This window comes from Oenanthe melanoleuca, chromosome 3 (genome assembly GCF_029582105.1).
Source record: "Oenanthe melanoleuca isolate GR-GAL-2019-014 chromosome 3, OMel1.0, whole genome shotgun sequence".
NCBI classification, from domain to species: Eukaryota; Metazoa; Chordata; class Aves; order Passeriformes; family Muscicapidae; genus Oenanthe; species Oenanthe melanoleuca.
Genome location: NC_079336.1, coordinates 2,355,002 through 2,381,645, shown reverse-complemented (window position 1 = coordinate 2,381,645; position 26,644 = coordinate 2,355,002). Strand labels below are relative to the sequence as shown.

Here is a 26,644-nt window from a genome sequence, read left to right as displayed (position 1 = left end):
ATACAACAGCCAGGAATCATTCCCAGTGCTGAATATGGAGGGAGGTTTGGTTTTGGAGGATGAGAGGGTTCATCCCTTGTGTCTTGGCCTCAGGAAAAGTGATCAGCTGCCCTTGCTCAGCTCGTGGCTGTGTGGGACAGGCCACCAGGACCCTTTTTTCCCCCAAGCACAGCCCAGAACCTGTCCTGATGTGCCTTTCTGGGCTCCCACGACCCTTCCACACACCCACATCCTCCTGCCCTGCCAGAAACATCCTCCTGCATTTCCTCTAAATCCAACCCTGCCAGGACCCTGCAATAGCTCACCCTGCAAAATTCTCAGCACAACCAACCCCTGGGAATTTTGGGCAGCTGGATGGATGTAAGCACGTGGAGCTGAGCCTTGCCAGCTGCTTCATTTCATGACACAAAACCAGAGCCTCAGCCTCTGAATCCATCCCCTGCCATGCACATGGAGCAGCTTTTTCCACACATCTCACAGGGTGGGCTGTGTTTTTCCAGCTCTTCTCCCTCCTGGTGGGCTCCTGCAGCTCTTTCCAAAGGTTATTTGGCCACATTTGGTGGGTTTGGCTCCTTAAAAAGGCATTTTGGAGCAGGGACAGCAGTGACTTTGACCCCAGCAGTTCGTGTGCTGCTGTGACACACGTAGTAAATAAGCATGAGGGTAATTATACCAACAGGGATTCTGGGAGCCCTGCCAGCAGGGAGGGGACAGCCAATCCTTTGTGAACTGAAAAAAAATAAAAAAAAATTTAAAAAATCACCCCAATCCCCCTCCCAACCCCAAATTAGTTCTGTCTCTTGAAGCCGTGATGAGCCTCAGAACTAAAAATACACACAAATACACACACTCTATATAAAAATAGCCAGCATTCCCAAAAAAAAAAAAAAGCCCAAAGTTAGGCTCCTGTATCCAAAATTAAGCTCTTAAATAAATAAATTAGCCTGATTTTCAACAGCACAGAGCAATGAATGGTTTTCACTGACATAAGAGGAAGCATCATGTTGCTAAAGATTGAAGATCAGGCCTGAATATGGATTTAAAAGTCTAATTATAGAAGCCAGTTTGCCACCAGCTTGACCGAGAACAACGAATTTCAGGTGAAATGACATTGATTTCTTTTTTTTTTCTTCATTCTGCTTAAGTTGTCTACACTTAAACAGTGTTGGGAAATGTTGGAAAGACCCTCAAAGAAGTAAATAAAATACCACAAGGAAACAGATGAACTGGAATAAAACTGTTTACAGCAGTTGTGTACATTGGTGTTTGGAAATAGGGTTAAGAATTATCAATGTTGGAGCTGGGTGAAATTTGATATTGATTAATTAAGTAGGTATTTATTATATAATATATATATAAAATATTATAATACATAATATATTTATATTATAATATATATTATAATATTATATATAATATCATATTATAATATAAATATTTAATATATATTATATTATTCTATATTATAATATAACTATATATTTATATATTATCTTATTTATATATAAATATATTCTCTATAAATTATTAATTGCTGAAAGCCCACAAGGTGCAAATATTACTTTTCCCAGCTATTGTCTCAATCCACTGGCATCAAGTAGGAATGAGATTTTAGTCATTCCTTTCCTCTCTTTGCCAGATTTGGCTCTGAAGGATGCTGAAGACACAGCACCATGTTTTTTCATGGACTGAAAAGAAAAAAAAAAGGAAGTTAATTTACTTTCAGCTGCAAAGGGTCCTTGGAGCTGCTTTGCTCACGCTGCCCAAGGGCTTCCTGAGGTCACAGTCCCATGGGATAGGGATATTTTTCCATGGATTGGTGTCATGTCCTCTTTCTGTGGCCAGTAAGAAAAATTTATACTTAAACTGTGGATGGTGGTGAATCCCTAGAGATTCACCCTAAGCCTAGAGATCCAGGAGAAATCACTGCAGGACTTTATATCCCTCCTGATAATTCCTTCTTCATCTTTTTTGAGTGGCCCAATGTCATTGTTGCTGTTTGGTTCAGACAACCTGGAGGGCTGGGAAAAGTAAAGATGGTCTTAAAAATAACCCAGAACTGGAGACAGCTGTTGGGAACAGCAGTGTGGAACAACAGAGGTGTAGGAAATGTGAACTGTGAGAAGAAATTTTTTCTGGAGAAAAGGAACATTGAGTTGCACAGGGGAAGGTTCAGGCTGGACATCAGGAAGAATTCCTTCAGAGAAAGGGTTGTCAGGCATTGGAAGCAGCTGGTCAGGGGAGTGGTGGAGTCCTCATCTCTGGAGGGACTAAAGGCCATGAGGATGTGGCACTTGGGGACTGGGGCCTTGGCAGTGCTGGGGGAAGGGTTGAACTGGATGATCTCAGAGGTATTTTCAAACCTTAATGATTCTATGGTTCTATGGAAGTGTGATTTTTTTTTTTTTTTTTTTTTTTTTTTAATCTGGAGAAATGAAAGGTTTACATGGCAACTGTGTGCAAACAGGTAAAAGACTGCTGCAGGGTGAAAAGCAATAAATTCTTGTGCATGGCTGGGGCGGTGAGAAATGAGTGATTTAACCTTGCAAAGAGGAGTTTAGGTTTTGTGTACCAGCAGGAATGGGGAGGGGGAGACCATCCAGGACCACAGGACAGGTTTGGTGGAATTTGGCAGAGGTGATGGTGCCTTTGCAGCACCTCATGGGCAGCACCACTTGGTTTCTGCTGGCCCTGTGTCTCTGGCATTATAAAAACATTGCACTGTGGCTTTCTCCTCGAGCCACAACACTCTAATTTACTTTGCCTTTCCAGCTAAGCTGCATTCATTCCATCCCTGGGTGGAGGGAAGGCAGGATGCCTGTGCTGTGCTGCAGCCCCTGGGGTTGGGGTGTTCCATGGAAATGGAATGGAGTTTGATTTGTGATGGATTTTGGCACGTTGGGACAGCAGGTGCTCCTTGGCCATTTCCCTCGCACTCAGGGTCTGCTGTGGGTGTCACACCAGTGTCACCAGTGTCGTATGTGACTGCTGTAGCATTTTCTCGAGTGTTGAGCCCCATCTGGTGGCTTTCCTGCGTCTCTTTCTTTTTCTTTTTTTTTTTTTTTTTTTTTTTGATGTCCTTGCAGTCCTCTTTCGGGATTTTTCGCCTCCTGTGCCAGCCAGCTGCAGGAAGGACAAGATGCTGGGTGAAGGGCAGGGCTGGCAGAGCTGTCTCTCCCAGCTCCCCATCCCTGGGTGTGATTCCAAGATCCAGGGGCTGTCCTGGCTCACGTCCTCCCCTCCTGCTCTCCCGGCTGTGCAGTCTCGCCCGAGTGGCAGGGGATGAGCTAATCGTTTTGGCCAAACCCCAGCTTGTGCCCAGAGCCTCCAGAAGGTCCATCCCACTGCCCTGCTGGGACAGATGAACAGTCACAGACATTTCCAACGATTGACTGGCTCAGCTCTAGGGTCAGCTTTAGGTGAAATGGTTCCCATCCCAAATGAGGTTACAGCCACTGCTCAGGATGAGAAGGAAGAAAAACTAATAATAGATTGTCAGTCCCTGGAAGTGTCCAAGGCCAGGCTGGACAGGGCTTGGAGCAGCCTGGGACAGTGGAAGGTGTCCCTGCCCATGGAAGAGGTTGGAACAAGATGATCTTTAAGGTCCCTTCCAACCCAAACCGTTATGGGATTCTGCATTAGAAAGGACCCTGTTAGGGGTGTTTTCTGAAATGCCACGAGTCCTGAGGCAGAGGCAATGGTAGAGCTGTGCCTGTCCATGCACAAGACACCTCCTTCTACTCCAACATTGCCCAAGGTCTCAAAGCTGTCACTTTGACCAGTGACAAACCATGGCCTTTCACATCTGTGGTCACAACCTGACACATGTGAAGGCAGTGTCTCGTTGCTCCATCTGTGATGAAATGGGGTCAAATCATAGAATCACAGAATATTCCAAGCTGGAAGAGACCAAATTCCAATTCCTGGACAACTTCAAGAATCCCACAATGAGCCTGTGAGTGTGCTCCAACCATTTCTTGAGCTCCTGTGTCTGTGAGAGCAGCTCCTTCCCAGAGTGCTGAAGGGGTTTAGATGGCCTATCAAGCCACTTCCAAATGTTAGGACCAATATTTTTCATGTGAGTTCTTTTCTTGTGATGAAAATTAGGTGAGGGAGTTGTTTCCTTGTGCCTAAAAGCATTTCCTACTTCCAGGCGTCACCTTTGGGTGGTACCAGTTAAAGTTTTCCCACCCTTGCAACACCAAATGCAATTCCTATGGTTTTGTTCTCAGGGTGGCAACCAGCTTAAGGTTGGGCTTGATTGTGGACACTGCTGAAGGCTTGTGGAAAAATCCAACTCGGATTTTTCCCAGGCTGTTGGCTTTCTCAGCTCCAGCTCAGATCTTTCCCAGGCTTTTCTCAGAGATAAACAAGAGAAAAAAGAATGAATGACACAAATTAAACACCTAGTGTTAACCACAAAGTTTTGCAAAAAGCATGTTTTCAGAGAAGTGTTGCCTTCTTGGACCAACGAGTCTTTTCTATTTTGTTTTGCACGATCTATTTTATATAAGTGCGATGACTTTTCAATAAATCACTTCTTCTCGCTGCTTTGAAGAAGTTGTGTGTGTGTGTTGCTGCATTATTCTCCTTTCCTAATCAGACAGTGACACTTGATGATCTTGGAGGCCTTTAGTCAGATTCTAAAATCCTCCTCAGATCTGACAGGAGGGAGCGGAATAACCGCGCAAACCACCCCATTCCCCCACCAACAGCTTTTGCTGCACTCCAGCATCTCACTCCCAGCTTTTCCCTCCTGTTCCCTGCAGGTATATCCGAACTATGTACCTGGGGATCCAGAGCCAGAGGCGGAAGGAACACCAGCGGCGTTTCTACTGGGCTATGATGTACGAATATGCAGACGTAAACATGCTGCGCCTCCTGGAGACCTTCCTGGAGAGCGCCCCTCAACTGGTGCTACAGCTCTGCATAATGATCCAAAAGAACCGTGCAGAAACATTACCATGTAAGTGGCTCCCCCCTTCCCCACCTTTCCAGCCTCTCCCCTCTGATCCCGGTGCTCAGCAGCTGCTGGATGCGTTGATCACTTTGGGACAAAGCTCGGCTGCGTTCGCTGGGTAAAATCTCTGCTCGTTCCTCTGAGGACAAAAAAAAAAATGCCAGTGTCAAGGAAAAGATGGGATTCAGCTCTTCCACGCCCAGTCCAGGCTTTGGAATGATGGTGTTGTCAGGAGGCTCTGCTGCTGTGGCACTTTGTGCATTTCTCACTTGGCGCTGGGCAAACACGACCCTTCCCTGCCTCAGTTTCCCTCCTTACATTAGTAGGGTGATAAAACTGGCCAGATTTGAGTTTGTGTTGTGAGGACAAATGGTTCAATGCCTATGCAATGCTCTGATGGTGTTAAGTGCAAAAAAAAAAAGGGTTTTTTTAACAGCTAAATGCTGTAGGACCTTTTCTGATGAGTGCCCAGGAATTAAGGTCTTGTCATTGGTACCATGGTTCTCACCAAGCCCAGGAAAAGAGAAGGGGAAAGCAGTGGAGGGGACTGTGTAGGCCCAGGGATGTAGTGGCGGTTTCATTGCAAAGGCAGATCAGATGAGGCTTGGAAGCCACCACAGAGAGTATTTTGCCAATTCTGGTGCCTGCCACTGTGATGTGCTGAGCATGGGGCATCTGTCCCTGCAGAGAGGGACATGGCCCATCCCAGCCCTGGCATGAGCAGCTCTCCCAGCCCATGGCCATGCTGGGGGTGAGCAGCCTGAGGGATAATCATCAATTCCAGGGACCAACAGTGGAGCTGCTGGGTTATTCTTGCACCATGGGTGACATTCAGCTTCCCACAGACAGCCTGGATGGGGCCTGTTATTTCTGAGTTTTTGGAGCTGAGGTGGGAACTGAAATTGGAATTTGCTTTGGGGTTAAATTTTACTGGTTTTGCCAAGGTCACCACTATCTACAGCATCAAGGAAGGCCAGCCACTCTCCCTTTCCTCTGTATTTCCAGCATGTCCATCACAGTTGTTTATAGAAGCCTTCCTCCTCCTATTTATGCAGTCTTTTCTTGAAACCTCTCATCACGAGCTCTCCAGGCCTCCAAAGTGCTGACATGATGAATATGCCTTTCTACAGCTCCTGCTAGAGCAGCTCACATTTGCCAGCCCCCTTTCCCTGCTGCTTCCAGCTCTATGAACCCGGCTGCAGGCGCAGCAGTCGCAGCCCAGCAGGTTCGCCAGGGCTCTCCGCGCATTGTCGGGTGAAGTTTGCTGCCCTCCGTGGGAGAATAATCCCTCCAAGGCTTTCAAACCCGTGCCTCTTCCACTTTGCCTGATCCACTGGAGGAGCTGCATCATTTTTCCAGCCTCCCCCTCCTTGCCTTTGCAGTTCCTCTGCTCCTCCAGCGCGCAGAGCAGGCTGCACTCTCTTCCAAGGCAGCGCACGTCCCCTCCTGCCTCTGCCAGCCCTGGGGGGCTCTTTGCTCGCCACGCTCCAGCAGCCCAGCCCTGGATGGTCCCCAGTGCATCCTCTGCCTGCATCCCTCCCCTCCTGATGGATGCTCCTTGATCCGCTGCGAGGTTTCCTAAAGCTCCTCCGTGCCCGTTCAGTGCTTCTCTCTTCCTCCTCCTCCTCTTCCTTCTTTGTAATTATACAAAAAAAAAGAAAAAAGCAAATTAAAGGCTGAGAGGAGCTGTTGTGAACGGGAGCATCAAAGATTTCGCTGCAAGCAGAGGGAGGTGGGTGCTGTCAGGAAGGCACTGTGTTTAAAAATCAAATCGAGTCTCTCCCGGCTCATTGAGTCTGTGGGAGCGTGGCTGGTCACAGGAAGGGGCCAGTTCTGCCTTTAAACAGCATCCCTGAGGGATGCACACCGGGAAAACAGCCCAGGGAAGGGCTTAAAACCCAGGTACAGCCCCTGCTGGTGTGTCCAGACTCCAGCTGGACACACATTCCCCAAAAACTGTTCTGGATTCGTTCAGTGCCAGGCGAGGTCAGTTCACCATTCCCTGTGGCTGACATCCCTCCTCCCTGCCTGCTCTTTAGATTGCAATGCCAAGCCCAGGCTCCACTTCTCCCCAAATAGGTCAGCTTCTATTTAAGGAGCTTTAGAAAGGGAGTTATTGGAATGGCTATCAGGAGGTTTTGCTTTTGTCTCCTAATTCCTGTGTTGAGAGAGCTGTTGAGGAAAGAAGAGTGAACACGCTGGAGGTCTTTACTCAGACCCAGAGCATCTCCTCCAAAGCATTTCTGCCACACAGCATGGAGGTAGAAAGGGCTGATCTTGGAAGGATGAGTAGAAAGGGATACAGGAAAATGCTTCATTTCCTAGATTTCAGTCTATTAGGTGGGTGGAAGAAAGAAAAACCTCATCATGCCTTGCAGTTTGGCCATGCACCTGTGTGAGAGGATTGGGTGGGATGTGTGTCTGCTGTTCCTTCAACACTCAAAGGATGGAGCAGTTTCACCCAAAAGTGAGAATGTCCAGCAGCAGAAGTGCTGGAGCTGGAATTTGAGGTCAAGATCCTCAGTAAAGCTTGGGACAAGAGCCCTGGGATTTCATGAGGGTCAGGATTCATTCCTTCATCATATCCCCAGCACAAGGCAGAGCAGATCCCAGCTTAGCTAAACTTGTCTGAGGAACCACAGAAAGGAGCACTGAGAGGTAAGAGGTGAGAACTCCATTTATTCCATCAGGGGGGCAGTGGAAGATGAATGTTGAGAGCCTGAGCTGGAATTCTTTGGCTGGTGGAGCAGATGGAACAGCACAGCTCCTGAATATCCATGTGGAAGGAGCTGGTGTTGGTAAGCAAACCCTCTGTGAGGGATTCATCTGCTGCAGCCACAGCTGGGTGAACCCAAAACAGAGTCAGGAGAAGGTGAGCGGGAAAAGGATGGATCCAACCCATGGAACAGCTCGTGCCCAAAGCAGCTGAAGGAGCTGGGATGAGATGCTCAGCCCCCAGCAGCAGCTTTCTGCAGGGGTCTGGTGCATTTAGACATCAGGGTCAGGCTGAAGGAGGGGCAGGGATCCTGGACAGGGTCACCCTAACTGTGTCTGAGGTTTGGGAGAGGATAAAACAGTGTCCATCTCTCAGACTCCTGGGCAATAATGACCAGAGGACTCCCCCTGGTTTAAATCAAGTATTTTCAACAACAGAAAAAGCTCAGCAACCCAGATCTTCATTCCATAATCACTCCCAGCAGATTATCCACCTCACTCCTTGCAGAACAAACCATCCTTAACCCCCTTCACCCCAGAGAGGTGCTGATCAAACCAGCTTAAAGGAGACACCCAGCCCCTAGGCAGGCAGGGAGGTGAGAGGGATTCCAGTTTTTCTGGCATAAATATCCTCTTAAAGAGGTTTGCTTCCACTTAATTTATTTCTTTTTTTTTTTTTTTTTTTAATGTGGCTTCTTTACAGCTTAATGAGATTTAGCAGAAGCCCCAGCATGCTTCCACTCGTGTCACAAGTTCTTTACACAAAGATTCCTGCCTGCACGAGGCTGCATTTTCAGCACAGGGTCTCTCCCACCAAAAAAAGCCACATCTCTCCACAGATGCTGTGTCCACCTCCTTGCTAACCCTACAGTTGACCTGAAAGAGATTTGCAGCATAAGCTTTCCTTTTGCAAAGTCCTGCTCCAGGATTTTGGGAGGTGTTTGCACTCTCAAAAGGAGGCTGAAGCTGCTCATGTATTTAAGGAAAAGCAACATTAATTTATGGGGTTTGGGGGGGTCACTTTATTTTAAGCAGAGTGATAGAAATTAGGCATTAAAATGGATTTCAGACATCTCAGGTACAGATGTGTGCTGGCTGCAGAGTTATCCTGGTGGAGTTTACAAATCATCTTGTCCCTTCCAAAGCAAAATCCTAGTTTTTTATCATGTTCTTCCTCATCTGTACCATGTCTGGGGACCATTTATCCCAATTTATGATCCCTTTTTGCAGGGGCAAACTAAAGATGATTTTCCCTGTCACTTAGTTTAGCAGACTCAGTGGGACAACTGAGTCAGAAAGGGACCTTCAGCCTGAAAATCACAAAAATGTGATTTTCAAGTGACATCAACACTGGCCTGAACATAACTGAGGAGACTAAAATCCCCAGGTCTCCAGTGAAAGTGGAAAAAAGACCCATGAGATTTGAAATTTCATCCTTTTCACCACTTGCAGGAGCACTAAAAGTTAGTGCAAGACCCTTCATGCTGGCCAACAATGTTCAAACAGGAATGCAAACCCCCAAACCCAATCTCTGTGACCTCACAACACAAAATTGTCCCCATTTATGCAGAGTGCCATAACCTCATAAATAAACCAGGTTTCATTCTACACAGGCAGCAGATCCCATGGGGATCAGGGCAAAACTCAATATGGCATCTGCAGATTCTGTGTGGGAAAGCAGAAATCCTCTTTCTGACTGGTGAATTCTTCCTGAGATCCACCAAGAGAACTTCACTGCATGACTAAAGAAATCTTTGCCTCATAAAATCCTCAGCAACAGGAGATGGGGTGGGGAAAAGATCTACCAGAGCCACACTCTGGGCTTTGGCTCAGGTTCTGAGACAGATCATGAGGAAAGAGAGATGCCAAAACTTTGCCTGAAGGCAGAAATTCTTTTTTCTTTTTTTCCTCATGTCATTCCTTGGGGATTAAAAGAAGTGGGAGACATCCATCACCTGGTTTCACAGGGAGAAGCAGGAAAGCACCTCATTGCCATGGGAAAGGGACCCCACCATCCATGTCCTTGCTGGGCAGGGATGATCTGGGATCATCTGCCCTGAAAATTTGTCCTGACTCCACCACAGTTTCCCTTTAAATGTTCACCAGAGCCCAAGTGTGGTCAGGAAGGTCGTGACAGATGAAGAGATCTCTGTAAGCCAGGTCTTGAAACTTGTGGTTTGTTGTATAGGGAGTGGGTAAAAAGGGCCCTGCTGGGAGCTGCCAGCAGAAAGAGAGTGGGGGGAGTTAGAATTCTAAGAGGTAAGAGAGTGGTCAGAGAAGAAAGTAAGAGAAGGAAGTAAGAGAGCAAAGTAAGAGAGAGATTTTTCTGTTTACAATACAATAAACTTCTTCTATGTTGAAAACTCTCATTTCCACTAGCCAGTCTAATACAAGATACAAATCCTATAGCATTTACATACAGCCATAAGAATCATTACATTACCATCATGTCTTATTCTTTAAACCCTAAAATGACTCTTTGGAGCCCTTTGCCAAGCTAGCAGGGTCTTCTCTGACCTTTGGAGCTGCAGAAGGCATTGTTCTGTCAAGAGGGGATTACTTTTGGCTGGCCATCCTATTGTCTTCTAGTTATTTAGTAACTGAGGTTTGGTATCTCATTCATTTCAATCTCGCTTATGGTTTCCATATTCTCAAAATCTTGTGCTAGTTATAAGGTTTTCCTGATTCATCCTTCCCAACACCCAAGGAGGCCCAGCTAGCTCTGAACTCATCAGCAGCCTGCCTGGGAGGCCACTCATATGACAGCAGAGCTGTGCCAGGCTGGGGCATATGGCTCAGCTCCTGCTTCCCAGCAGAGCGGATGGGAGGCAGCGCCTTGTGCCCTGCTGGAAACGAGCTGCTGGTGCCCAGCCAGCTCCCAGCAGCATCAAAAAGCCATCTCCCCAGTTGGCAGTGGCACTGAGGACGCTGCTCTGGCATGCTGAGAGCAGGACAAGCCTCGGGCACGCTGGCATGGGACAGCTTGTCCCATCACCAGCCTCGTTGTCCCAGCGCCGCGGGATGCAGGAGCGTTCCGAGCCAGGGACAGCTTTGTTTTTAATATTTTCCAATGGGATTTGGAGCTAGCCCAAAGAGAGGCGTCATGCCTTCGCCCATCCCCACCTGCAGCTTCTCTGTCCACCACCTTGCCACGTCTCTGGCTCTTATTTTTGGAGAGCTGCTGAAAGCCCGTCTGTTCCGCGCCACGTGTCGCGTCACACGCGGGACACGGCACAGCCAGCAAAGATGAGTCACCATTCACGGGACAGCGCTGGCTGGGGGCCAGAGCTGCCAATTTTAGCCTTTGTCAGACTGTGGTAATCACTGGGAAGGGCTTACATCATCAGAGCACTACACCAGCATTAGCTCATGCTGTTCCCAGGAGCTGGGGCCAGCCACCGAAATGAGGATGCAGAGAGGTTTGGGTTCTTGGCAAGCAGACTCCAGCAGGAAATTCAGACTTCTTAGGGTGATTCCATGCTGCAGGCTCTCTGGAGATACACCTCTCATGGGGAGTTTGGGATTAGAGCATAGGAAAAGGTGCTGCTGGTTAGTGAAATAAGTGGGAATTCTGTTCTTTTTAGCTACAGGTTGTTTTAATGCAGGATTCTTGTCAGGCATCTAGGACAGCACGGATAAACAGGGAGCACATAGGCTCTGGGATGTGCAAAAATCCATGGAAAAGATGCCCTGATGGGCAGGGACTGCTCTGTGCTTCTACCCCTGATGGAGGTGGAGCAGTTCAGGTTGATGCCACTCAAAATTGTTCAGTTCTGAAGGAAAGAATTCTCTCCCTTCTGAAACTATTTATTGTTTTTAATGATTAGCTTGGGGTGACAGTTCTGAGTCTGGGCATGCAGCAAAATCACTGAGTCAGTAGAAATCCCCTGGAATGACTTTTGCCCTTTGTTGGCATTTGACCAACCTCGTGTTCTCAGTGCCCTCAGAACATCCATGTTGTCACACAGAGGGTCACTGAGAGGGGACAGCCACCAGGCACAGGATCCTCTGTCTGATGCACTTCAAGGTCCCAAAAATGTTTGCAAAAAGCAAAAGGACCCAGGAGATAAAGCAGGATGAGCATGACTTAATGTGTGGACACCAAATTCTGACCTGCTACCTATCACATAGGTCTTTGCAGAGTGTACAAAATGTGGGAAGCAGATGAAAAAAAAAAAAAAAAGTTTGCTGCTGTTATCCTTGAAAATCAGTGTCCCTGGTGCCTTCAGCACCCCTCTGTGAGACAGCACCAGCTGCACCACATCCGTTTGTGCCACTTTGTCACTCCCCCTCACAGGAGCACTGTGCCAGACTCGCCTCACTGATGCCAGCCCTGTGTACTCTCCAGGAATGCTGAGATGCTCCTTCTTGTCCAGACATCAGTCCCCTCTGCTGGGGTGATGCTGAGGCATTTCCACCAAAGGCCTGCACAGCATCTGAGGTTTATAAACCACTATTTATATATATATAAAAAACCAATGTCACAAAGTGTGCACTGCTGCCACATCTCTGGATGCACACCTCTTCCTTTGGCCACTGAGTGTGATCCCTTCCTCTTTCCCATCAGGTCAAAATCATTCCCAGAAGAGTTATTTCCCTAATTACCTGCAGGCTTTCTGTGTCCAGGCCCAGCCATGTACCAGAGGAGGTTTGCAGGATCCCTGTTTGGAGCATTACCTTGGTGTTGTCTCATCTCCAGGGATGAGGAGCTGTGTTTAGCAAGAAGCTCCCTCACAAAGCCCTGGCAGGAGATGTTGCTTTCTGGGGACAAGCCTGTGGGGTTTCATCCCTTCTGATAAACCAAAACACATCAGAACATGAGCACAGCCACCAGATCTTGTTCAGCCTCTGCTTCAATTATCAGCACAGCCCTTGGCACATTTTTAGCTCCCAGCAGCCAACACCAACCCAAACAATTCCCATGCTTGGCAAGGGGGATGAATTCCCAAGAACAATTCCCACCAAGCACTCTGGGCCACCCTGTTTCAGAACTTAGCAGTCAACAGAATTAGGCTTGGCTTAGCTGCTGATTTCTGGGCACAGGGTCCAAATCTGCCCCAGATCTGTGCTAAGGGAAAAGGGATTCTCGTGGTTGCTCTGCAAAGCAGAGAGCAGAACTCCTTGGGCTTTCCTTTGCTGCTCCCCTCTTTTTCAGAGTATTTGAACCCTCATTTGCAGGATTATAACATCCTTTCAATTTGTGCTAGGCAGGTTTACATCTTTCCCAATGGCTTTGGTCCTCATGTTAGTTAAAACAGAAAAAAAAAGGAGTGACAGGATAGAGGTGCTGTAAGAGATGTCAGATTGCAGTGTTAAAATGCACATAAATTGTGCATGTTTGTGGAGTCCTGTTGTTTCATCCCAACCATCCCTACTCAGAACACAGAAATGGGTGGGGAAAGATTTTTATGCTAAAAGGAGCCATGTGTTGTTTTTCTTAGCTAAAACAGGGTTTTTTTTCATCATTTCAGTGCATTCCAGTAGTGCCTTAAAATGTGTTTCTCTTCTAAGGGTTCCTAATAGTAGAGTTCAAATATCATTAGGTCTGAAAAATCTCAGTGTACAAGGCTCCTTCTGGTAATTTCAGGATTCAAACTGGAAGCAGCTCTGCTGGATTTGATACACTCAAAAGTCTGAGCAAAGAATTGGCCACTAGAAATTTTCACTAAAGTGCCCTTCACAAAGAACCAGCTGTTGAATGTGAAATGTGATTTTTCCTCCAAGAATAACCCCTCTTGGATTTTGCCATCACGCTCTTACCAGTTGAAGTAACCACATTTAGGGTGGGGTTTTTGTTCCTGTTGCTCTAGAAAGACAATTTTAATTAGCAAAGGGACAAAATCTAATTTCTCAGCAGGAAATGGCAACGTTTCTAGAGATGGTTGTGCTCCTGTCAGGTTGAGCCAGGTCGGTGTGACTGCCCTGCCTTCTAACACTGCTACAGAGGGGGATTTTGCTCTGCTTGCACAGAGTTAAATCCTGTCCTTGCTGGAAGTGTTGTCACATCATCCTAGTGGAGCATCTCCAGTGAAATCTCTCGAGGAGCTTCACATCCCCTCATCTGTGGCTGTTCACTTCCAGGGGCTCAGGTGGGGCTCTTTTTCAGTTCCATTCTGAGACAGCACTTAAAGGCTTCAGATTAAAGGGGATTTAACTCCAAAGTCTTTATAATTACAGTGATGACTGTGCAGAGGGCACCTCGGCCTGAGAAGAGTGGCAATTCATGCAGCTTTTGACAAAAATAGACACCAAGAGCAGTTCTCATGCTCTATTTCCAAACAAGCTAATCTGTGCCCAGGAAATCCTGGCTGCTGCTTTCCCAGCACATTTCTAATGCAGAATTAACCCAGGTGATTGGTGCCTGGAGGGATTTAGAGCAAGCTCAGAGCAGATCATCTCTCCTTCACGTCTGTGGGTCTTTAGGAGGCAGAGATGCACAGGGCTGTTGGTTCTGAGTGTTTCTGTCAGCTTCAGGGCCATCCCTGCCCACCTGGGAGTCAGGGGTTTGTGGGGTTCATAATCTCCAGAGGATGCACTGGGAAAAGGTGAATTTGGGTGTGATGGGAAGATCCTAGAGAGATGCTGGCACTTGAGTCCTTGCTGCTGTAATGTGGGTTACTGGTGCACATGAACCCAAATTTAAGTGATAACAGCAGCTCTTCTGATTGCAAACACCATTCATGCAGCCCCACACTGACTCTGGAAACACCATCAGTAAGATTAATAGGAATTCTGATTCCAAAAATCACAAAGGAAAGAACTGTTCTGCATGAACACCCTCAAAGTAGCATCTGCTGAAGTGGGGGCTCTTTCAGTAAGAGAAAAAAAAAAAAAAATCTGCTTTTGCTGAAACAAAAACAGTGAATTCTTTCCATTCCATTTTCTTAACATTTCAGGGAAGCTTCAAAATGGAAGAGCCATTTCAAACTAAACAGTGTTGTGTTATAAAAACTTTTATATCAGTTATACCACACCAACAAAAGCTCCAAAAGTAAGACTGTGTGTGTCTCTCTGTTTGCCTCCAGCTCCTTTAGACTGAGTCAAATCACCAAACTCACTCCAAATTCCTGAATGGAATTCTCAGACACCTGCCATGCATTTTTCCCCCTGAAAAGTGAGTTTGTGTGTTGTCATTTCCTTGAGCTCTGGTGGCTGGGTGGAGTTTTTCAGAAGAGGCTGCTCTGCAGAGGACAGGATTTGTCTCTAGTTCTAGCAATGGTTCACACTGCTATTTTCCTCTGGCATAATTTTGGGAGCATAGCTGAGACCAGATTCCTGAAAGGATTATCCTATCCTGCTGAAATGACATTTTCCTGGCAGAAAGCTGTCCCCACATCTGTATCACACTTTACCTAAGCTCCACCTGCCATGCCTGGGCTCCCCACACCCAGCAACCACCTGGACTCATTTACTCTGCCCAGCCTGGAAAATCTGATAATATGGGAAACTTCATCTCCAGGCATTGAGGAGTTGAGCCAAAGGTCTTCCTCATTATTTTTAACATGATGAAAAGGATGATATGACCATGGTTGTGATAAAGAGAGGACTGTTATCAGATTTTGTCTGTACCTGTGACACAAACAGTGTTGGAGCCCAGCACTGGCACTCAGGTGATTGTGCTAAATTGGTCTCTGGCAGAGTTTTTCCTGCCAGCCCTTTCCCCAAAGCTTTCCCAGGCATGAGAAACAAATTCACATATTCCAGGAACCATTCCCATCGGGCAGATTGGATACAGCTCCTGAGGGATTTTAACAGGATGGGCATGGCAGGTTCTGCCAGCTGGGCTCAGGGTCAACAAATAATCCTGTTTCTCATTTGGGGTTCAGATACCACCACCAGGTTCTCTTCCCACGTGTCCTTGTCCTCTCTGCTGCTTTTTGTGAGCCAGTCTGTGGTGACAATTCACCACACAGGATCAAAGACCCCACTTAGCCAAGTGAGCTGAGGCTTGTTTGTTCATAAAGATTTCCCCTAAGTGCTGCCAGAAATGTTCCAGCTCTGGAGCAGGTGTCAGCAGCTTCTTCCCCTGCATAAATAGGTAAAACCTGAGATACCTGCAGCCAGGGAAAGGGGCAAGGCTGTTGTGGAAAGCAAAAAGTGGATTTTTATGCTGATGAGGGCTGTTGAGACCAGTCTTATTGTCAGTGATGCAACAGAGGGATGTTGTCTTTCTCCCACCACTTGAGGATGCTGATGACTCTGTCTGTCTGTTCTAGGATGTCCTCTGAATGACCAGGGCACCCTTCTCACTTCAGGAGGGTGTTGGGGGCTTGTTGTGCCTTCAGTGGTATAAATTCATTTTGTTGTGTCACTTGAACATGCCCACATCATGTTCTTTCAGCTCCTGCTCTGCAGGAGCCACTGTGGGCTATTCTGCTCATCCTGGAGCCAGTACCAGGTTTCAGCAATCCTCCTTTCTCCTCTCTTCACCTTGCTGGGCTCAGTGCTCCCCTCTGAGCTGGTGGATGCCAAACCCCTGTTACCCACTGTTCATGTTACCATGCTCTTCTTTGGTTATTTCTGTTTGAACCCCTGAAGTTTGAGCTCTGGAATTCAGTTTGAATCCCTGGAAGTGTTCAGGGCCAGGCTGGATGGGATCTGAGCAGCCTGGGAGAGTGGAAGAGGTCTCTACCCATGGCAGGGGGTTGGAATGAGATGAGCTTGAAGGACTTTTCCCTTTCAAATGATTCACCAGGAGGAGAGACAGAGGCATTTCCAGACAACTCATCCCATGTCTCAGACAGCATTCCTGGTGTGAAATAAACTCTGAGGCATGTGATGGACAGAGCATCTTCATATAGAGGATTTTAGAACACAGAGGAAGCTTTGCCAATCCTGATGTGGTGGCCAAAATTTGGAGCAGGAGACTGACACTTCACTGAGGTTATTTGAGGACAATCCCAAGCAGAGGGTGGATAATCCCTGGCTGGCCTCCAGGAGGAGATGCAGGACTCCATGGCTGCAGGGCTGGAGCTCACAGAGGACACGAATAGGAGGAGACACAGCAGAAGCAGCTGAGATAATGAGAGCACAGATCAGAGGAGTGTGGCTGCTCACCCCTTGCTGCAGCAGGGAGAAGCACTGGGCACAGCTGGAAGGCACAGGGATGGAAGGGGAGGAAAGGAACCACAACCCCTGGTGACCCCTTGGGTGCTTCCTCAAGGCACTGGAGGGATTCAGCTCCAAGGACATCTGATTTAGCAAAGGAAAAGGGGTTAGGAAGCAGCATTTCAGGACATGAGCTCCTTTAGCTCTTGAGGGGTGGGAGAGGAGCTCTCCATGTGAGTGAGGCTTTGTGGAGTTGCCTTGGCATGGATTTTCTCAGAGCAGAAGGTTGGGGAGCACAGCTGTGCTCTGCTCTAATGTGGAAAAGCTCTCCTTGTGCCAGCTTGGACATGGAATATCCTGCACAGAACTCAGCACAAGCCTGGTGTGGGACTCCAGTGGGGTTTGGTGGTAGAAGGATTTCTTGCCTGTCCCTGAAAGGAGACAGATTTGTTTCCTGCCTTTCCCAGTCATCAGCAGTTTTCTGTTTCTTGTAGAATGGTGATGCTGTGTCCAGGTGAGCTGGATCAGGAGAATGGAGATGTGACACCCCTTGGGGGAAGGTCCCAGAGGATCTCCACAGCAAGGGAGCAGGTGCTGAGGATGTGAAACTCACCCCTTGCCTGATGAAACCCAAATATTTTCTGTGAGAAAAGGGCAAAGGGCAGGACACTGATGTGATATCTCTTCCCAGTTTCCCCAGTGTCAAGACATGGATTTTCATCCCTGGTAATTCCAGCTCTTAGGAGAGCTCAGAGGTGTCACACAAATGTGAGGAGGCCATTCCTGGGCCAGACTTTTGTACCATGTTCACAAAAGGTGGAATAATTCTCATCTGCCATACTGGACTGGTGGTACACTGGAAAAGCTGTTGAAGGAAGTGTCCCAAAATCCAGTGAGGAAAATGGTCTGTGCAGCCCTTTACTATTTATATACTGGCAATGTTCCATATTTTTCCATGTTCAAAGAGACAGTTAAAGAGGGAAAATAAAGGAAAAAAAGACACGAATCATTCCCCCCCACCCCCGATGGGGAAGAATAAAGAAAGATCAAGCATCAAAATCCATCAGGAGACGATGAAAATCAGACCTGGGGTCTGATTCTGACCCCTTTTACTCTGACAAAAACAAATTAAATCAGATTAAAAAATGAAGGAGAGTGACTTTGAGGCTCTGTTGTTACAAAATCAGGATCTGGCTTGATCCCTTTTGTGTATAAATGCATTTTCACCCTGTGTGCATCAAAATGAAAGCCTGCTCCTCGTCTCCTCCAGAGCTTCAGGGAGGAACATGCCACCCAAAGGGGAGAGCAGGATAGCAGGGTTCCCAGCACAGCAGGGGAAGGGATGAGCTGAAATGTGGCACTTGGCATGGAGCAAGAGCTGCCTCTGCACAGGGGCTGAGGGGAGGTTTCGTGTCATGCTCAATATTTCCCGTCCTGCTCACCCAGGAGAAATGTTGGTATCTTCCCATTTTGTTTTAGTAGAGTCTTAAGGAGAATTAATGTCAAAAAAAAAAAAAAAAAAAAGGAATAGAGCAGTGTTTAGGCATCATTTTCAACCTTAAAGGGACAGGCACCACAGGAAATACTCAGGGAATGTGCTACAGCAGCTGCATCCAAATTATGGGCAGCCAACAACTGCAGCTGGATTTGTGATGAGGACTGTGCCTACCACTAGTGAAAATCCTCTTTCCTCAGCTGGACAGCACTGAGTAAGGCCAAAATGGATGTGTTCATTTTAAATATTCACTTGTGTGTGTGTGAGAGAGTTTTTTCTATTAGACTGGTTGTAAAACCCTGAACAGGCCAGATAGACAGGGATGGCTTTCCCTGCACTGATTTTGTTCCTAGGCTTTAAAAGCAGCACTGGCAGTTTCAGGGGAGTCACTGCTTTGATTCTTTCATGTGGATGGGTTTTTTCCCAAAGAGCCTTTTTACAAATCTGAGATGACCTTTTCTTTTTCTGGACCATGGATAGGAACCAGAGGAGAACCAAACCAGGATGAAATTCAGGATATTCCTGTGAGCTTCAGCACTTTCCTTGAGCTCAGAGTGGTTCAGGCTCCTCTCCTCTGGTATCAGATCACTGTCTGCATTGTACTCCAGTCCACTCATGTTTTCATGATCCAGAGCAACAGCTCTTGTTTCCCTTTCTCAGAGAATATTCCTTGGTCTGACATTCTCAGAAATTCAACTTTTACACACCTGCCTTATTTCCCACTGCTTTCTCATCTCTCTGTGCCATTTCCTGTTGCACAGCCTCTGTGCCACACGTGTTTATCATTGAAGGAGGGTTGTGAGCTCCCCTGAGAAAGGCAGAATTTTTTTGAGTCTTGGCTGGTGTCATCTGAAATGCCCTGAGTGCCTTCCTTCCCTCCAGCTCCCAGTTCAGAAGTGTTCTTGTCCTCTGTATGCAAGTTTGTCACATCTGCCAGCTCCACGTGGCAGTCTGGAATATCCTGAAGCATCTCAGACCTTGCTGGGTTCCCACCTGTGATGGTTGCACTGAGCTTTGATCCTCCTTTGAGCAAAGAGACATCATTTAACCACGGACACCCGGGGGGGAGTCTCTACAGCAGGAGCTGAATCCTGTCTGAAATGTCTTGTCAAGTGCACTGTGATGTGAAGGAGAACAATTCCCTGCTTTAGCTTGGATTTTATACGAGATCTTGGGTAAATCCTTCAAATCTTGGTGCTTCATCTGTCAAATGGGACATCACAGAGCTCTAGCTCTGTGCTGAATGGGGGTGAGCAGATGTCTCACTGCAAGGACTGCAGGGCTCATTCCTAAGGGAATCTGGGGGATTAATTCTTGTGCTGTGTCATTCAAGACACAGGGACTTGACTCCTCAGTGGTGCTGACTTTGGCCTGTGGGTCACTCTGGGCAGAGAATCCCAGTCTATGCCAGTCTGACTCGTTGTGGGCAGGTTGTGGGATACAGAGCTGCAGCCACAGGAGCTGATTTGCTCCTGGCTGGAGAATGCCTACAGAGGTGTGGTTGTGCATGGTGGGGATATTCCACTCCCAAGACTGAGAACAGAGTGGGAAGAGTGGGAGTGGGGTGTTTTTTGAAGTGACTTCAGTGTTTACTCAACCTCATCCCTTTGGTAAACAAAGCCTGGAGGGGAGTTGAAACCTACTCGTGCTCCATGAAGGTGCATCAGTTACCACGTGCAAGAGTCACAATCAAAACAAAAAATTACTGCTCCTGTGATCCAACTTTTCAGGAGTTTTTGTTTTAGTTATAACTGAAGAGATCTCTACAGTTGCTTAGAAATAAGGTCTGGAGAAGATGGGAGGAAAAACAGGGATGGTTTATCCCAGTGTCTGTGAGAATTGTAAATTGTGTGGAGATGTCACGGGCTAGAAGTCTTAGGGAAAGCTGGGAATGGGAAACTTGTGGTCAAGATGACAAAAGTGCTGTGTCATTTAGGTCTGTATGAATAATTTCTGTGGCAACACAGCAAGAAGTAAGAGTGATGTAAAAGACTTTGCATCACTCCCTGGCTCCTGCTGACATCCACCTACAGATCTCCCCCCTCACACCCAGGTCCAGATCCTTGTTATCACCAAGGTGCCAAAATTCACATTCAACACAACACTTGTGAACTTTTAAACAGCAGCAAAAATATGTCAAAGTGCCCAGAGATCCCTCCCTGCCTCCCTCAGGCCTCGGAGCAGATGAAGAGACAATGAGCTGTTCTGCAGGGAGGGACTCATCCCGCCTGACTGTGCTCCCCTGGCAAGGCACGGAGTCAGACACCTTGGGAGCATGAGTCAGCCCCTCCCTGTCCCACACACGGGTGTCAGGACAGGCTGAATCACTTTCTGGGGGTGTCTGCCTCTCTGCTGGCTGGAGGAGATGCTCAGATGACTGTCAGCAGCGTGACTCAACGCACACACTGAGCCAGGCTGTGATCAGTGCAGGGCTCTGCCCTCAGAACTTTAGGTAAAGCCTTTATGTGCAAACTGGGGGATTGTTTTGGGTGTGTTTTACTCACCTCTCTTTTCTAGAGCAAATGAGCCCAACAGAAACATTTTTAATCCAGGGTGACACATCTGTCTCCTGTGGGTTGGTGCTGTTTGAGTTTCCCTGTACAGGTACAGCTAATGCTGTACAAGTTTCTAGTAAAACAGCACTAAAATAAGGCAATAAATGACTTTTTTTTTTCCCCCCAGCTAATCATGGAAAGTTTTTAAACTGAATAGCCAAGAGATAGTGCAACAAACAGTACATAACAAACTTTTGTGGTGTGACTCATCCTTCAAAAACTGTTAATAAAGTCTATCAAAAATGTAAATCATCTTGTAGGTTAAAAATGAATCTAATCTACATCTGCTTGAGTATGAGGCTGTTCATATTTAGAAGTTTCCATCCATTATGGGGAGAGACTGAGTGAGCTGGGCCTGTTCAGGCTGGAGAAGACTGAGAGGGGATCTCAATAATCCATATAAATACCTCCAAGGGGTGTCAGAGGACGGTGCCAGACTCTTTGCAGAGGTTCCCTGTGACAGGATGAGGAGCAGTGGCCATAAAATAAACCACAAGAAGTTCCACCTCAACATGAAAAAGAACTTTTTTACACTGAGGGTGGCAGAGCACTGGAACAGCTGCCCAGGGAGAGCTTGGAGTTCCCTCTCTGGAGACATTCCCAACCCACCTGGATGTGTTCCTGTGCCACCTGCTCCAGGTGACCCCACCTTGGCAGAGTGGTTGGATGATCTCCAGGGCTTCCTTCCAACTCCAATTCTGTCAGTCTGTGGTTGGAATCCCCAAGCCCAATGTGCAAGTGTTTCTTAGTGAGGACTTAGGACTCGGGGGAAATGGTGATTTTCTCAAAGCTGGTGGCTTAAAGCTTCCCTCTTGGATAAGGCCACTGCTCTCACTGCTCTGCTGTTTGTTGTATTTTAAAATTCAGTCTGAAATTTCAATGCACATTTGAGCCCAAAGACGAGGGATTCAGAGGGAAACCCGAGAGCTGATGGAAAGGTGTAGCTTTGGTGGACTTTGCAGGCTGTGAGAATTCCAATGAGGGCAGAGCTGGAGTCTGCCATCCTTCCTGGCCTTCTTCTCCATCATCTCTCCTCCAGGCTGGAAGGAGGGAAGTCTAGCCCTGCCACACTGTGGGGTGGGCTCCTCAAAACCGAGATAAATTCTTTAGAGTGATGTCTGAGGAGCCAATGGACCTCATCTGCATTCCCATGGAAGCCAGGCCCTAGTGAGCAGAGAGAAAAGAAAACAGGAGGAGAAGAAATTTAGCTTTTTCAGGCATTTTACCCTTTTAACTCTGAGCAGCTACAGCAAGATGGTGCTTGGATTTTCCTAAAGAAGTCAAAGCCAAATAGGATCTGGACCTATCACTCAGTTACACATCAGAGATGGAGGGGCACCTCTCTTTGTTTTGCTTGGAACCATTAGCAGTTTTTCCTCTGGAATTTAAAGGTGATGTTCCCAGATAAATCTTTGGCTAAGGCCCAATCCAACCACAGCTAAGAAATCATTGAGCTTCGCAGATGTGGATTTTGGTCCATCACCTGTTTCCTCACCTGCAGAACAGTGTTCAGTGAGCAGCAGTGGCAGCAAAGGAATAAGATGCCAGCAGCTCTTTCTTTTCCCAGGAATCTCTCCATTAATTTTTATTGTGATGCTTTGCTCCATGAGTTGTTCAATGCAGCCTTGTGATAATCAATGGAATTATATTATTAAAATCCTCTCAGGTGTGGTGGGGCCACTATTTCATCTTCTGGAGAATTAAACAAATTGTTTAAGCATTGGTTGGGATGGAGAATAAGACCAGGTCCCTTTGGAATATCATGGGGGGTTCTGCCCCATGTCAGGATACAGGGGGATGTGTTGGGGGACCTCAGTGCAGGCTGTGCCCTCCCTGACACGACTGTGACCTGGATTTGTGCTCCAGCCAGGAGACAAGACTGGAGAAGAGCTACCTCCAGTATAGGTCTTGGGTCCATCCTGGAAACAAGGCAGGGAATTGGCTGGGGAGATCAGATCCTTTGTTTTGGGATCCTTTCGAGGATATTGATGAGTCTTGCTGCTCCCTGGAATTATATATTTATCTGCATGGGACAAAAACCTTGTTTTTCCAAAAGGCAAATGCAAATGGGGATTCCTGAGTTAGGCAGAATCAATGGGAATACTGCTTAAATGAAAGTATTTTAGAATAAAAATAAATCCATGCAGTTGCAGGGAATACAGGTGTCCTGCTCTTGCTGTGGTGCATTCCGAGAGAGATTCTGCTATCTAAGAAAGCAACTTTCACACTTGGACTTCAGCATTTAGATAGGATCTGGATCCAAACTCCCAGGATGAGCCCAGAGGCTGTTCCCTGCAGGAACAGCTGGGGTGGGTGGCTGATCCAGCAGCTTGGGAAGATAAGGACAAGGAGTCAGAGAACTCCTGAACACGGCACCATTTCCAATCCCCACACTGATCTCTCTGTATTTCTCTCCTCCAGACTGTAAGGACAACCTGGCGTGAGTTGAACCTTCAGGCTCCCGAGCCTGCCCCAGATGCAATAATTTAGTGAGCAGATGATGTTTCCCACCAAAGCTCCTGTCTAACTCAGTGGATCTGTGTGTCTTCCGGCAGGTGTGTCCTCTGTGGCCTCCCTGATGTCCCTGGCTTGGGTGCTAGCCTCCTATCACAAGCTTCTTCGGGACTCTAGGGACGACAAGAAGAGTATGAGCTACAGAGGGGCCCTCATCCATCTCTTCTGGCGCCTCTTCACCATCTCATCCCGAGTTATTTCTTTTGCTCTCTTTGCTTCCATCTTCCAGCTCTACTTTGGGATCTTTGTAGTGGTCCATTGGTGTGCCATGGCTTTCTGGATCATCCATGGTGGGACAGATTTCTGCATGTCTAAGTGGGAGGAGATCCTCTTCAACATGGTGGTAGGGATTGTGTACATTTTCTGCTGGTTTAATGTCAAGGAAGGGCGGACTCGATACCGAATGTTTGCGTATTACACGGTGGTCCTGACGGAGAACGCTGCCTTGACGCTCCTTTGGTATTTTTACAGAGATCCTGACACCACTGACTCCTATGCCGTGCCAGCACTGTGTTGTGTCTTTCTTAGCTTTGCTGCTGGGATAGCTCTGATGCTGTTATATTATGGTGTGCTGCATCCCATGGGGCCGAGAGCTAAGATCTTTGCCAGCTCCTGTTGCGCCGAGCTGCTCTGGGGCATTCCTCTGCCCCCCGATGTTGAGCCCATGGCGCCCCAAACCCCTGGGTACCGGGGGGCCCAGGCTACGCCCACCAGAGCGGTCACGGAGCAACAGGAGGAACTCACAGCTGACACTTGCTTGCCCGTTTTCCAGGTGAGAGCAATGGTACCATCTACTCCATCTGGGCGACCCTACCCCCCCGAGGGGCCTCTCATTAAGATTGACATCCCAAGAAAAAGATATCCTGCCTGGGATGCTCATTTTGTAGACAGGAGGTTGAGAAGAACTATCAACATCCTCCAATATGTCACCCCCACAGCTGTAGGTATTAGGTATAGAGATGGACCTCTCTTATATGAGTTGCTACAATATGAATCTTCACTTTAAAGCTCCTTAAAGCAAAAGTAAAAGAGGGGACCTTATTTTTGTTTACGGTAAACACAGATCATGAAACAAACACAAACCTTCAGATAAGCTTTCTTTCTGGTTGCTGTATGTATAAAAAAAAAAAGATATTCTCTATGTTTTGTAAGTAAAAACAAAAAGAAAAACTTTTCTTTTGTTTTTTACACACAAGAAACAGTATTTCAACTTCCACACCTAGGATTCACAGGTGGAGAAGGAGGCATCTCCACATCAGTTTTATACCGTACACCAAGTGTAGAACATTATTTATGGGATTGGTGCTGATTGAAAAATAAAAAAAAAAAACAAACAAACAAACCTACAACTGCCTTATGCCCTTAGGTGCTGAGTTTCATTAAGTACTGTCACCTTTCTCATGCAAAACTCTTTGATGATTATATGCCAGGAAAAAAAAAAATGAAAGAAAAACCAACCATCCAACTGAAATGCAAACCTTAAAATAAAAAAAAAATAAAAATTTAACAACAACAAAAAGAGAGAAACGTATAAAAAACCCAAATCCTGTTGCTCTTATTGGATTTAGCAGTACATCCCCCCCCCCCACCCCAGATGTCTAAAGATAAGAAAGCAAAGATAAGAAAGCAAAGCCAAGACAACCCCAATGGAGTTTGATTTTTCCAACAGCTGAAAGACAAAATCAGGTCTGTAAGATAATTTGGCAAGGAATTTATAACACCATTGGGCCAAGCCTTGACCGAGTTGTGTTATAAAGGTGACCCCACCCTGGAACCATTTTCCTCGTGGAAATGGACCCTGTGCAAAGGTGGGATTGTACCAGACCAGTGTGAAAATACAGAATCTGATCCTGTTCCCAACAACTGCTCACGCTAAAGCCCCACTGTCTCCAGTGGAGCAAATACCAACAGCATTCTGAGCCCAGAATAAGGCCTGCCACCTTGATTTCTGGAAAATTATCGAAATTATAAACCAAATTATCGAAATTATAAACCAAAAACATGATCCGAAAGTACATTTCCACATCTCTAATAATTATTTCAGTAATAATAAAACTCAGCATGGTAGCAAAAAGCGAGTCAATTTAAAGGCACAATACTTGATCGGTGACTGGCAAAATAATTTGACCTACTGTATCATTTTAAGGCTGTGAAAGGCATACATGTATTATTTGTAATCTCGTGTAAGACCTGTCATGTCTCATTCAGTGCGAGCCTTAAAGTGATTGTAAAGCATCCTTCGTTCCATTTTGGGGATTTTTGGGTTTTGATTTTTTGTTTTGTTTCTGTTTTGTTTTTAAGGAAAACAAAACATGAAAAGTCGGGATTAAAAAACAAAAACAAAAAAAACACAAAAAAACACAAAAAACAAACAACAACAAAACAACCAACAAAACTTCTTCAAACGGTAATAACCTGTAAAACTGACTCACGTCTCGAGATGATTTGGTGCTTTGTATTTTCGTTGATGTTGTTGTTGTGATTTAGCTGAGAAAATTCTTCGACTCGGTTACGTGTGGGGAACTGCTGATAAAAAACTGTCTCGTGTCACCCTCTACTGTAAGTACATGGCGAGAAACAACAACCAGAGGAAATCCAAGCCGTGGTTTAGCTTAGCCTTCCACCGCCAGGAGATGCTGCCACCTCCAAAGCTGGCACAGCCGAGGGCTGTGGGGTTGTCTTTGACATTTCCAAATAACCCTCTCGGTGTCTGAACATTCTCATCTCTCCCGGATTCTGTTTCTGTGCTGGAATCTCTTTGGATTTTTTATTTTTTTAAATTTTTTTTTCCTCAAGTTAAATCACCGGGTTTTGCGTCTATCCGACACCCTTTTTTTTTCCGTTTTGAGAGTATTGCTCCTTTAAAGGAATATTCCCGTTTCAGGGCATCTTTTCAATCCCACCATCCCTCTGCTTGGGAGGGGAAAAACAACAACAACAAAATGAGATATTTTTAAGTGAATGCTGTAGTATTTTCTGTGTGTAATTGCAATTTTTTATTCCAGAAATACTGTAACTGTCTAGGGTGCAAAACTCCCATGCTGACCTATTCTGAAGAGAAGATCAGCATGGGGGGATATTTTTTAATTATGATTATGATTTCTTTTTTTAATTTCAGGAATCAATTGGTTTTTTTAATTATGATAGTATTTAAAGAAACTAGTACCAATTTTATATAACAGTTTAAAGAAGCTGAATGCTTTCTTCGCCTGAATATACCTGAAGAGAAACATTTTTTTCAATCAGTGATCCTTTGCAGTGTTCTGAGAAAACGTTGGGGTTTCTTCAGTTGTTTCATTTTGTTTTTTAAAGGAAACTTTTATCTGGTGTCTGTCCCTTTCAAGGAGGGCAGGACTC

General features: G+C 46.4%; 1 protein-coding gene across 1 annotated transcript; it reads left to right on the top strand.

Annotated features, from left to right (window-relative positions):
* The first annotated feature begins 4,773 nt into the window (after positions 1 to 4,773).
* Positions 4,774 to 25,636, top strand: XKR6 (XK related 6). The gene is made up of 2 exons (XM_056488011.1): positions 4,774 to 4,966; positions 23,329 to 25,636. Exons 1-2 carry the CDS (start codon positions 4,783 to 4,785, stop codon positions 24,291 to 24,293), a joined length of 1,149 nt encoding a protein of 382 aa, XP_056343986.1. The 5' UTR covers positions 4,774 to 4,782; the 3' UTR covers positions 24,294 to 25,636.
* Positions 25,637 to 26,644: the final 1,008 nt, after the last annotated feature.